The 14,426-nt window shown below is 42.8% G+C and overlaps 1 protein-coding gene across 1 annotated transcript in view; it reads right to left on the bottom strand.

Moving 5' to 3' along the window:
• Positions 1 to 14,426, bottom strand: part of gtpbp2a (GTP binding protein 2a) — a 32,364-nt gene that overhangs the window by 2,389 nt on the left and 15,549 nt on the right. The window contains exons 7-11 of the mRNA XM_084153382.1: positions 1,927 to 2,146; positions 1,606 to 1,741; positions 1,457 to 1,515; positions 757 to 928; positions 415 to 579 (exon numbers count right to left, since the gene is read on the bottom strand). Of these exons, the coding sequence (XP_084009508.1) occupies positions 415 to 579; positions 757 to 928; positions 1,457 to 1,515; positions 1,606 to 1,741; positions 1,927 to 2,146 (752 nt within the window). The remainder of the gene's footprint in view (positions 1 to 414; positions 580 to 756; positions 929 to 1,456; positions 1,516 to 1,605; positions 1,742 to 1,926; positions 2,147 to 14,426) is intronic.

Genomic DNA, 14,426 nt, shown 5'->3' with positions numbered 1-14,426 from the left:
ACTTGTATAGAATATTACCACTGTATGTTAACACTTCATAACTATTCATTCTACAAATCCTTCAAACTAGTGTTGTCACAATACCAGAATTATTCAAGTATGTTAACTTATGTGCAGCATGAGTGGGGAGCTAACATGATACAGCCTAGACTCCCAGTGCAGGCTAGCAATGAGTAAGTGGAGCAGGCACAGTTTGCACTCTAATAAGGGGTCAGCTGCGCCAATATAGACAGGCTTGATCCGTGAAGTACCGAAAGTTGTAAAAAATTATAGTACCAGACGGCTTCTCATGTTCTAGTATCGAAAAAGTACCGAAGTTTCGGTATACCGTGCAACACTACTTCATAAAATGTTCTGTCTTTGACTGCAGGGTTTCCCCAGAAAGAGAGGATTGTGGTAAGGTGGAGGACTGACCTTGCCGTGCACAGCCTTCACAGTAGCAGTCTGTCTGATGTTGCCCACGTGCACAGTGACCTGGAAGCCCTTGTGGAAGGTCTTGGCGTGGAACAGCAACACGATCTCAGCCTCAAACAGCCAACAGATAGTGGGGTTCATCTCTGGACTCACCATCACCATACCCTGGGAGGGAACACACAGTAAGTACAGTCATTAAACACAATGAAACGGAACAATGGAAAACATGTTGATAATAGAAACTGAAGGCAAACACTACTGCATAAACCAGGATGGACAGAGATTTACAACTCAGTTGCAGCAGCTTGGGTGAAAAACAAGAACACAGTTTGAGCATCTCACCTTGCGTAACAGTGAACGGTCGAAAGTGTCCAGTGCGAGCGTGGCGGCCTGGCCGGCCCTCAGTACCCTGCATGCCGAGCGGTTCCTTTGGATGCTGCACACTGTCAACTTGAGGAACTGACCTGAGTCTGTAGGACCCACAACCAGCTGCTCCCCCTCATGACAGATACCACTTGATGGATGGAGAGAAAAGGGATGAGAGTTTGACAGATACCAATGGAGAGGGAGAGAGGGATGAGAGTTTGACAGATACCAATGGAGAGGGAGAGAGGGATGACAGTTCGATACCAATGGAGAGGGAGAGAGGGATGACAGTTCGATACCAATGGAGAGGGAGAGAGGGATGACAGTTCGATACCAATGGAGAGGGAGAGAGGGATGACAGTTCGATACCAATGGAGAGGGAGAGAGGGATGACAGTTCGATACCAATGGAGAGGGAGAGAGGGATGACAGTTCGATCCCAATGGAGAGGGAGAGAGGGATGAGAGTTAGACAGATACCAATGGATGGACAGTTCGAGAGATACCACCACTACAACGAGAGAGAGAGAAATGTATTAAGACAAACGCGACGGGGGAAGGTCAGATAGATGCTACTCTACAAGGAAGGAGAACTAGGTAAGAAAAGGAACATGACTTATAGAGAGGAGAGGACAAGACACTGACAGAGACAAAGGGCTCCTATATCAGTGCACTGACCTGTATAGAGTTCCTCCCACCACTGTCCCCACATCAGGCACTGTGTAGATCTCATCCACCTACAGGGAAAGCACACACTGTCAAACACACATTTACATGTATGCTATTTATTTACAGTTTGTGCATGTGTCTGTTTGTGCGTGTGTTACCTGAAACTCAGTGAGCTGTTGCATGAGCTCCTCCTGCTCCTTGCTGTTGCTGAGTGGGGGGATGATGTTGAAGAAGACCTTGAGCAGATCCAGACTTTCCCCAGACACGCTGGACACGGTGAAGATGGGAGTGATGCTGTACAGGAAACAGCACCACCACTGTCACATGACCAGGGACATGACAACACACACCATGACCAACATCAAATGACCAATTATGACACTAACATTGTGGGTGGAACCCTGGGTGGCTGTGTACGTACAGTACATTAAGTACTCATCATGTACATAGATCATGACACTGCACGTGTGTGTGTGTACCTGGGTGACTGAGCGAACTGCTGTGCGGCTGTGACCGCATCGTCAGCAGTGGACACCACCAGAGGCACCTTGTTGCAGCCGGGCTGTTTGAGGATGCGCTCCAGCTGCCGGACCGTGCGCTCCACCGTGTCGCGCTTACACAGGTCCACCTTACTGACCACAATGAAGATGGGCACCTTCAGAGCCATGGCCAGACCCAGGTGCTCCCGCGTTGTACCAGCTGAAGGGGACACAGAGAGAGGGGCGCAGGGTAATATGTGTTTTGTCCATACATTTCATTGATGTGTCAACACAGATCTCTTAACCCTCTAATCATAAAGTATGTTTTATCAAGTGTTTATGTATGGTGTAGCTATAGGGTTTCCATCATTGATTTTAAAAAAGCATACATTCAGAAGCTTATATGTAATAAATTAGTGTTGGAGATGACACTGCTTATTTAGTGTTTAAATCCCATAGAAAGAGACTGGGACATGAGGCCAGGGTGATGACATCAGGTAAACAAGCCATGACGTAGGCTATGACTGTTACGTCATGGAAAGAAGCGTACAAAGGTGAGACCAGATAACAAGAAAACCGAGAGCAGTGAAATAATCACATTTTACTTTGCACTCAACAATTTCAGATCCCCAGACATCTGATTTGGATATAGCCTAAAGTTTTACACATATTTCACAATGACTTTGACCCTATCCATATGTTGGCTACCTCAATAAAGTTGATGAGGTCACATGTTTTTTTGCTGGGAGTGACTTTTAGAGGGACTGTGAGAGAGTTGAGTTGAGAGACTGGAGAATTCCATCACATGCTACTACATGCAGACTCAAATAATCTCAGTCTGATTCCATTAGATAATCACATCACATAGAAACGCTTTTAAAAACACACACGGCAAATCTAAATCACCTGGCTGGAGCCAGACTGTTTGTACGCAATTCTACACTTCTTATCACCATGTACACTGAACAACAATATAAAACGCAACATGCAACAATTTCAAAGATTTTACTGAGTTTAAGTTTACATAAAGAAAATCAGTCAATTGGAAATATTCATTAGTTCCTAATCTATGCATTTCACATGACTAGGAATACAGATATGCATCTGTTGGTCACAGATACCTTTAAAAGAAAGGTAGGAACGTGGATCAGAAAACCTGTCAGTACCTAGTGTGCAGCGCGACACATCTCCTTCGCATAGAGTTGATCAGGCTGTTGATTGTGGCCTGTGGAATGTTGTCCCACTTCTCTTCAATGGCTGTGCAAAGTTGCTGGATAATGGCGGGAACTGGGACACGTTATCGTAAACGTCGATCCAGAGCATCCCAAACATGCTCAATGGGTGACATATCTGGTGAGTATGCAGGCCATGGAAGAACTGGACATTTTCAGCTTCCAGGAATTGTGCACAGATCCTTGCAAGCATAATCATGCTGAAACATGAGGTGATGGTGGCGGATGAATGGCACGACAATGGACCTCAGGATCTCATCACGGTATCTCTGTGCACTCAAATTGCCATCGATAAAATGCAATTGTGTTCGTTGTCCATAGCTTATGCCTGCCCATCCCATAACACCACAGCCACCATGTTCACAATGTTGACATCAGCAAACCACTCGCCTACACAACGCCATACACGTGGTCTGCGGTTGTGAGGCCGGTTGGATGTACTGGATGCCAAATTCTCTAAAACAACGTTGGAGGTGGTTTATGTTAGAGAAATTAACATAAAATTATCTAGCAACAGCTCTGGTGGACATTCCTGCAGTCAGCATCCCAATTGCACGCTCCCTCAAAACTTGAGACATCTGTAGCATTGTGTTGTGTGACAAAATTGCACATTTTAGAGTGGCCTTTTATTGTCCCCAGCACAAGGTGCACCTGTGTAATGATCATGCTGTTTAATCAGCTTCTTGATATGCCACACCTGTCAGGTGGATGGATTATCTTGGCAAAGGAGAAATGCTCATCACGTGAGACACTGACCCACAACAGTCTGGCGGGACCTAAATAAACCTACCCTCTCAGCTGAGATAGATTGGCTTGCCAGCATGCAAATACAAACATAACTACTTTCGCTGTATGTGTCTGTGTGTGTGTTAGGGGGCAAGGCTACATGGTGTCATAATGACCCAGCCTATGCCTCTGCTTTTATGGGCCCCATCAAGAGGCATGTCTTGGCTCAACATGATACCTCAACACTGAGTGGAGTGGAAAGTATGTACTAGCATGGAGAGGCATGCCTTGGATAGCCTGCAGCTTCCCCGATCAGCTGATCCATCTCCGAGTCTGTGCGTCAGTGTCACATCAAACTTTGTCACACGCTTTGTAAACAACAGGTGTAGACTAACAGTGAAATATTTACTTAAGGGCCCTACCCAACAATGCAGAATAACAATAATTATATATATATATATATATATATATATATATATATATATATATATATATATATATATATATATATATATATATATATATATATATATATATATATATATATATATATATATATATATATATATATATATCTTTTTTGTATTTGTATTGTAACATGAGGAATAAATACACAGTGAGCAATGATAGCTTGGCTATATATACACATGGAGTAGTTGTACCGAGTCACTGTGCAGGGTATGAGGAAATTGAGGTAGGCAACAGGAAAGATAATCGACAATAGCAGCAGTGAATGTGATGAGTGTGAAAGTGTGTGTGTGGCTAATGTGAGCCTGTGTGTACATGTTCTGAGTGTGTGTGTGTGTGTGTGTATGTGTCGGTGTGTCAGTGTAAGTATGTGTGAGTGTGTGGGTAGCGTCCAGTGTGAGTGCATAGTCAAAGAGAGTGTAAAAAAAGTGTCAATGTAGATAACCAAGCTAAACTGAACATAATTATAAAACACAACATGTAAAGTGTTGGTCCCATGTTTCATGAGCTGAAAAAAGATCCCAGAAATGTTCCATACGCACAAAAAGCTTATTTCTCTCAAATTTTGTGCACAAATTTGTTTGTTTAAATCCCTGTTAGTCAGCATCTCTTTTGCCAAGATAATCCATCCACCTGACAAGTGTGGCATATCAAGAAGCTGATTAAACAGCATGATCATTACACAGGTGCACCTTGTGCTGAGGACAATAAAAGGCCACTCTAAAATGTGCAGGTTTGTCACACAACACAATGCCACAGATGTCTCAAGTTGAGGGAGCATGCAATTGGCATGCTGACTGCAGGAATGTCCACCAGAGCTTTTGCCAGATAATTTAATGTTCACTTCTCTACCATAAGCAGTCTCCAACGTCGTTTTAGAGAATTTGGCAGTACGTCCAGCTGGCCTCACAACCGCAGACCACGTGTATGGCCTCGTGTGGGCGAGTGGTTTGCTGATGTCAACGTTGTGAACAGAGTGCCCCATGTGGCGGTGGGGTTATGGTATGTGCAGGCATAAGCTACGGACAACGAACAATTGCATTTTATCGATGGCAATTTGAGTGCACAGATATACCGTGACGAGATCCTGAGGCCAATTGTCGTACCATTCATCTGCTGCCATCACCTCATGTTTCAGCATGATAATGCATGGCCCAATGTTTCAAGGATCTGTACACAATTCCTGGAAGCTGACGTTACAGCCTTATTCTAAAAACTGTTTTTTTATAATCTCAGCAACCTTTTTTTTCGCTCATCAATCTACACACAATGCCCCATACTGAGAAGGCGAAAACAGGTTAAACTTTTTTTTGCACATTTATTAAAAATAAAAAACTGAAATACCTTATTTACATAAGTATTCAGACCCTTTGCTATGAGACTCGAAATTGAGCTCAGGTACATCCTGTTTCCATTGATCATCCTTGAGATGTTTCTACAAACCTGGAGTCCACCTGTGGTAAATTCAATTGATTGGACATGATTTGGAAAGGCACTCACCTGTCTATATTAAGGTCCAACAGTTGACAGTGCATGTCAGAGCAAAAACCAAGCCATGAGGTCGAAGGAATTGTCCGTAGAGCTCTGAGACAGGATTGTGTCGAGGCACAGATCTGGGGAAGGGTACCAAAACATTTCTGCAGCATTGAAGGTCCCCAAGAACACAGTGGCCTCCATTATTCTCAAATGGAAGAGGTTTGGAACAACCAAGACTTTTCCTAGAGCTGGCCGCCCGGCCAAGCTGAGCAATCGGGAGAAGGGCCTTGGTCAGGGAGGTGACCAAGAACCCGATGGTCACTCTGACAGAACTCTAGAGTTCCTCTGTGGAGCACCAATCAGGCCTTTATGGTAGAGTGGCCAGACGGAAGTCACATGACAGCCTGCTTGGAGTTTGCCAAAAGGCACCCAAAGACTCTCAGACCATGAGAAACAAGATTCTCTGGTCTGATGAAACCAAGATTGAACTCTTTGGCCTGAATGCCAAGCATCACGTCTGGAGGAAACCTGGCACCATCCCTACGATGAAGCATGGTGGTGGCAGCATCATGCTGTGGGGATGTTTTTCAGCGGCAGGGACTGGGAGACTCCTCAGGATCGAGGGAAAGATGAACGGAGCAAAGTACAGAGAGATCCTTGATGAAAACCTGCTCCAGAGAGTCTAAGGACCTCAGACTGGGGCAAAGGTTCACCTTCCAACAGGACAACGACCCTAAGCACACAGCCAAGACAATGCAGGAGTGGCTTCGCGACAAGTCTCTGAATGTCCTTGAGTGGCCCAGTCAGAGACAGACTTGAACCCGATCTAACATCTCTGGAGAGACCTGGAAATAGCTGTGCAGCAACGCTCCCCATCAAACCTAACACAGCTTGAGAGGATCTGCAGAGAAGAATGGAACTCCCCAAATACAGGTGTGCCAAGCTTGTAGCATCATACCCAAGAAGACTCCAGGCTATAATCGCTGCCAAAGGTGCTTCAACAAAGTACTGAGTAAAGGGTCTGAATACCTATGTAAATATTATTTCAGTTTTTTTATTTGAAATAAATTAGCAAACATTTCTAAAAACCTGTGTTTGCTTTGTCATTATGGGGTATTGTGTGTTGATAGAGGAGGGGAAAAAACAATTTAATCAATTTTAGAATAAGGCTGTAACCTAACTAAATGTGGAAAAAGTCAAGGGGCCTGAATACTTTCAGAAGGCACTGCATTTACCAATGAAGTAATTCAGAAGAAATCATATAAACAGTCTACAACAAAAGCAAATCTCATGCATATTAACTCAGTAACGGAAGAGAGAGCCCAGATTCACCAGCTGCAGCTGTCACAGTTGTGGAAGAAATAGAAGCAGGGTGAGGCATGTCAGGATGGCAGAGTGGTCTAAGGCACTGCGTTCAGGTCGCAGTCTACCCTGGAGGCGTGGGTTCAAATCCCACTTCTGACAATAACATTTTGGTTAACCCTTGCAACTAATATGTGAACAAATTAATAATGTTGTTACAATAACACTCAGCCTAAAAGGTATTCAATAATCCTGGAACCCAGAACCAGCCATGATGTCTGACATACAGGAAAGTTATGAACATGTGAACAAATTAAAACTGTGGTCAAAAGAGCACTTAAAAAGGAGCAGTAGGTAGCTTTATGGGCGAGCTGAACAAATTCACGTAGAAATGAGTTATAGATCTGTCATTCTCATTGAAAGCAAGGGGGCAAGTTTTGTTTTTGCTCTTTTTACACCAGCTTCAAAACAGCAGAAAATACGATATTTTTGGTTATTGAATAGATTTAACAGCATTTTAGATGGTACAATGATTCTCTGACACATCAACTGAAATTAGGCAAACCATTCGTATTTTAGCAACCAGGAAATGGCAGAGCGATTTCTGCCTATTGTACCCTTAAGCAGAGAGGAAGAGGCGAAGCGAGAGGATTTACTCCGCCCAAAATCTGTCCACATGATATAAGCCCTTTGGTCTACGAGAGAGAATCGAATTACATGAGGCTTATTTGATCTAATAGACGTTGCGTAATGTTTAGGCTGTTACAAATGTAATGACATAAGTGGATGCACGTGGCATTCCCGCAACTTTGAGAAAAACTACTAAGTTGTGCCTGTTGTTCACAAGCGTATCTGCCCTCTCATTGGCTAGAATGGTCCCACCTGATCTCGCCTGATTTCAATCATTGAGGACATGTATTTCTATTGTTAGAGAGGTCACTCGGCTATCTTGTCAATAATCTTTGCCTTAAGGTATTCAAATAAATCTCAGATCCCAGAAGCAGCCATGGCGCCTGACTGTTAGACATGTAGGCGAGTTAGGAGGAAAGATAAACATGTCAGGATGGCCGAGCGGTCTAAGGCACAGCATTCAGGTCGCAGTCTCTTCTGGAGGCGTGGGTTCAAATCCCACTTCTGACAACATTTTGGTTGTTCCCGGCAACTAAGAGTGCAAATCAATAGTGTCATACTCCTACACTTACAAAGGGTATTTAGTAACAGCCAAAACCTGTAACAGGGCTAGAGGCTTCAACTCTACAGGCTGCCTACGTGCCCCCTGAGGCACTCAAGCTCACTCTGATATCCAGGCAGTAAAGTATGGTGTTGGCAGACTAGCAGATAACACTGCTTATCTATAGAGTTAGAAACCCAGAGAGGGAGTCTTTGTAGGACGTGACTGTTAGATATGACATTTGCACATTAAGCTAAATATGTCAGGATGGCCGAGCGGTCTAAGGCGCTGCGTTCAGGTCGCAGTCTCCCCTGGAGGCGTGGGTTCCAATCCCATTTCTGACAATTTTTTAGCTAATCCTAGCAAATGACAGATCAAATGGATAGCGTTACAAAACAGGAAAAAAGTAATGAGCTATTCAGTAACCAAAGTTTAATAAAGAAGAAGGCTAAGCAAGGGTGCTGCATGTGTGTCACGGTATCCTATCCTTCCTTCGCTCAGATTTCAGCTGTGTCCCGATAAAGCTATTTTAGACTGTCTCCTCTCATTCCTCAGGTCATGACCACTGATCTGGGAGGACTTGAAAGGTGAAAGCAATATTAAGGACCCCTATCCAGTCCCTTCAAGTATCAGTAGCAAAGGAACGGAAAAGAAACAAGGGCAGAATGCCTTTGGAAGCCTTGGGCCAGTGGTGAACTTTAAGAATCAGAACCTTTCCTGTAGCGTCAGCACTGACGGCCCAAGTGTCTGCTTACTAACTCAACAGGTTTCATTGGTGAGCTACAGACCAGCATCTGTTAGGGGGCTCAGAGGAACGCAGGGTAGTCTGGGACTGGGGTAGGGGGCGGCAGGGGTAGTCAGTTACATAAGCCCAGATAGTGTTTTTTATTTTATTTTTGCAGTGTGTTTGTACAGCCCTACTGCCCAGCTTGGAACTTAGCTAGCCTACCAGCTACAGAAGAGAGAGGAGGGTTGGACTGGAGTAGATTTGAGTCAGATTGTGTGATCCTCCTGCTTAGGGCTGTCCCAGACTAAAAAAAATCTTGGATCGACCGGAAGTCGTCTGTTCTTTTGACCAATCGATTGCTCAACATTTTTTTAAATGTGTATTTTTCCATATATGCGTTTTAATAAAATCAACTATGTGCATTGAGCTTGTCTGATGCTTTAAGCTAAATGGTTTGATGCCTCAAGAGGGCGCCAGAGATCAGAGAAAAAAAAACATAACCTGACCCAACTATTCTCCTCCCGCTCCTGCTGGCTTTCGCAGTTTCTGCCATTACTCTCCTGAAGTTGCCGGTAATAGGCTACACGAGGAGTCGGCAACCTTTCTCATGTGGAATGCCAATTTATTTTACAATTTCTACCGATCTGCGTACCAGTTTTGGTTTTCATATGCACATTTTCATGAAACAGTTTAGTTTAATTTATAACATCTTCATATCTCAAAATCATGGTCATGTGGTTAATCAAAATTATATCCAAATCTAAATGAAACAAACCTAAAAAGTAACTTATTTTGCCAACTATGTAAAAATAGCCTACATAAAGCCAACAAATAAAAACATTGCATCCTGCAGGTAGAAAATATCCTGATTAAAAATAAATATCCTATAAATCACATTGTATCAACTATGAACTTGGGCCGGCCCAAAGCTTGCACTAGCGAAATTGCAACATTGTATAAAATATTCTGGGCTCTCAGTTTCCCATGCCAGTAAGCTCGGGACAGACACAGCTGTAGGCTATTTGCGCAAGGGATAAGAAGCAGTGCTTGACTTGGGCAGGAGCTCACCGGAGCTGAGAACCGGCACCTCAAATGTTCTGCTGCTTGAGCTCCTTTTCCTCTTACAGAATATTAGCGCAAAAGTATTGTGGAGCTCCTACACCTAAATATAAAACAGTACCAGCACCCAAAATGAGTACCGGAACCTATTTCAGTCCAAGTCAAGCACTGATAAGCCTATTTTATGACGTTCCACTGGATCAGAGCATGACCTTTTTCCCTTTCACGCTGAGTGGTTATCGAAAGGGAGAGAGCTGGAATGATTGTAATACTCAATGGACGTAAAAACAGACTTAGTTTGCTTGCTATTTGAGGTGAAGAAAACTTTAATTTTGAGAAGCTCCACAGGTCATTAGTGGTGGTGCATTAAGCCAATCAGAAATACTATCAGATCCCCAAATGGCCACATTTATATGCCTACATTTGCGCGCAGGCCAGGTAGCCTATACGCCTACTTCTATGTGTGCGCGTCCTTACTCAACATTAACAGGAGCGCTCCAAACAAAAGACAATGACTAAATTGACAGAACTCGTAAATGGAATTAAATAAACCAAAACTTGTTTCTCACAAGCGTAGCATAGGTTGTGCAAACAATGTGTAAACTCTGACAATGAGAACAGGAAGACTGGAATAATATTGAATGCATTAAAATAAATGACCGTAACCAAAGAAACAAACATTGTAGTTTAGAAATTATAGGAATTAACAGTAAATGTACTACTGGTGATATATGTAATGGGGAATTGATATACACTAACAATCAAACACAAACAATTCACACAATGAAGTTATGAAACAAATGTGCACAAATTGGCGGGAGAGCGCACATTCTGGAGAGAGAAGTGCATTGTGCATCTGGGCGCATGGTCAATCCGACGTCTGCATTGGCCATGCAGCATTTACGGTGATATGGCCTCAGAAGTCAGGGCATTCATACTTCTTGCGCTTCGCAGAGCAGTGCAGAGCTGTTGTCAAGGAAGTGAGTTTGTGTTTATACAGGATGTACCGCCCCCACCTACCGTCAACCAATCATGTCAATGCGAAGCTATACAGAGCCCTCCACATTGTTATAACATTTGGGAGGCGCATGGCGATGTTGTACAGAGCTCGATTTGGCCTCTGCATGCCTCTGGAGGCTCCGCAATTGCGTCACACCCTCCATATGGAGCCTCCGACCACATTTTCGCATTCCAGCATAAATTGGCTTTTAGTCTAGGCCTCTGAAATGGATTAGTTCACTGAGATGGGCGCCAATAAATATATATACAGTACCAGTCAAAAGTTTGGACACACCTACACATTCCAGGGTTTTTCTTTATTTTTACTATTTTCTACATTGTAGAATAATAGTGAAGACATCAAAACTAGGAAATAACACATATGGAATCATGTAGTAACCAAAAAAGTGTTAAACCAAAAAAATATATATACAGTGAGCACCATAATTCATTGGACAGTGACCATTTTTTTGTTATTTTGGTTCTAGCACTGAGTTTGAAAGGATACTGAGTTTGACTGTCAGCTTTAATTTGAGGGTATTTTCATACATATCGGATGCACCGTTTAGAAATGACAGCACCTTTTGGTCCCCCCATTTTAAGGTACTACAAGTATTTGTTAAATTGGCTTCACAGATGTGTGTTGTTAGGCAGGTGTATTCATTTATGTCGTTAGTGAATGCAGGAGAGCTGTTGATGAATAGTATTGATTCTAGACTTTGCTATTGCCTTTGGAGATTGTTGTTGGGGTGTGACAACATGAGGAAGACAGCAGTGTTGATGCAAATGAAGCTGGCCATCATAAGGCTCAGAAATTAAAATCAATCAATCAATCAGGAACATTGCAAAAACCCTGGCCATGCCCAAGTCAACAGTTTGGTTCATCATTAACAAGAAAAAAACAACCGGTGAACTCAATTATGTCAAAAGACCCGCTAGACCGAGGAAGACCACTGTAGTGGATGACCAGAGAATACTCTCTATGGTGAAGAAAACCCCCCTGACAACAGCCCAACAGATCAAAAACACTCTCCTGGATGCAGGTGTAGATGTGTCAAAGTCTACCATACGTAGAAGACTACACCAGCAGGACTACAGATGGTACACTACAAGATGCAAACCACTGATAAGCCTGAAGAACAGAAAGGTGAGATTACAGTTTGCTAAAAAGCACATAAAAAGAGCCCCAAGAGTTATGAAAAAAGTATTGTGGACAGATGTGACAAAGATTAACATGTACCAGAGTGATGGAAAGACGATAGTGTAGAGAAAAAAAGAAATGCCCATGATCCAAAGCATACCACCTCATCCGTGAAACATAGTGGAGGGGGTGTTATGGCTTGGGCCTGTATGGCTGCCAGTGGAACAGGCTCACTTGTCTTCATCGATGATGTGACTGCAGACAGAAGTAGAACAATGAATTCTGAAGTCTACAGAAATATTTTATCTGCTCAGATAAAACCAAATGCCTCCAAACTCATTGGACAGCATTTCATCATGCAAGAAGACAATGACCCTAAACATACTGCTAGAGCAACGAAGGGGTTTTTGATGGCCAAAAAGTGGAAAATCCTTGACTGGCCGAGTCAATCACCGGATTTGAATCCAATTGAACATGCATTTTACATGCTGAAGAGGAGACTGAAGGCAATAAGTCCCCGAAACAAGCAGGAACTGAAGATGGCTGCAGTACAGGCCTGGCAGAGCATCACCAGGGAAGATACCCAACGTCTGGTGATGTCGATGCATCGTAGACTTCAAGCAGTCATTGCATGCAAAGGATATGCGACCAAATATTAACAATGATTACTTTATTCTACATTATTTTAATCTGTCCAATGTTTTTTGATGCCCGAAAATGGGGGGAACCATGTACAAAAGCTTCTATAATTTCTAAACGGTTCATCCGATATGTATGAAAATACCCTCAAATTAAAGATGACAGTCTGCACTTCACCCTCATTGTATCCTTTCAAACTCAAAGTGCTAGAGTACAGAACAAAAATAACAAAAAAATGGTCATGGTCAAATGAATTATGGTGCTCACTGTATATATTTTCTATTTGAGATTCTTCAAATAGCCACCCTTAGCCTTGATGACAGCTTTGCACACTTGGCATTCTCTCAACCAGCTTCACCTGGAATGCTTTTCCAACAGTCTTGAAGAAGTTCCCACATATGCTGAGCACTTGTTGGCTGCTTTTCCTTCACTCTGCGGTCCGACTCATCCCAAACCATCTCAATTGGGTTGAGGTCGGGGGATTGTGGAGGCCAGGTAATCTAATGCAGCACTCCATCACTCTCCTTCTTGGTAGAATAGCCCTTACACAGCCTGGAGGTGTGTTGGGTCATTGTCCTGTTGAAAAACAAATGATAGTCCCACTAAGCCCAAACCAGGTGGGATGGCGTATCGCTGCAGAATGCTGTGGTAGCCATGCTGGTTAAGTGTGCCTTGAATTCTAAATAAATCAGAGACAGTGTCACCAGCATAGCACCCCCACACCATAAGACCTCCTCCTCCATGCTGTATGGTTGGAAATACACAAGCGGAGATAATCCGTTCACTCTGGGTCTATATACAGGAAAGCCAAAGTTCCAACAGCTGGGCCTAAAATAGTGTATAAGAGATCATACAAAAGATTTAGCTGTGACTCATATGTGGATGATGTAAAAAAAAGTATTTGTTGGTCTGATGTGATTAATAAGGAGCATCCAGATGCTGCACTTGATGAATTTATGAAATTGCTTCTTCCGATTATTGATAAACATGCACCTGTTAGGAAACTGACTGTTAGAACTGTTAAGGCTCCATGGATTGATGAGGAATTGAAAAACTGTATGGTTGAAAGAGATGGGGCAAAAGGAGTGGCTAATAAGTCTGGCTGCACATATGACTGGTTGACTTACTGCAAATTGAGAAATGTGACTAAACTCAACAAAAAGAAGAAGAAACTGTATTAATGAAGCCAAGATCAATGATAAAGAATGATGGGAAAAAAAACTTTGTAGTACTTTAAATGAAAGACAAATTCAACTCCATCTTTCATTGAATCAGACGGCTTATTCATCACAAAACCATTTGATGTTGCCAATTATTTTAATGATTACTTCATTGGCAAAGTGGGCAAACTTAGGCAGGAAATGCCAACAGTGAACAGTGAGCCATCATATTCATGCATAAAAAAACAAATAATGAAAGAAAAGCATTGCAAGTTTGAATTTTGTAAAGTTAGTGTGAGAGAGGTAGAAAAATTGTTATCGATCAATAACGACAAACCTCCTGGCATTGACAACTTAGATGGAAAGCTACTGAGGATGGTAGCTGACACTATAGTCACTC

The sequence above is a fragment of the Coregonus lavaretus genome (assembly GCF_964263955.1).
Source record: "Coregonus lavaretus genome assembly, chromosome: 36".
NCBI classification, from domain to species: domain Eukaryota; kingdom Metazoa; phylum Chordata; class Actinopteri; order Salmoniformes; family Salmonidae; genus Coregonus; species Coregonus lavaretus.
Note: the sequence above shows the minus strand (reverse complement) of the source record. Positions and strands in the feature narration are given on the sequence as shown.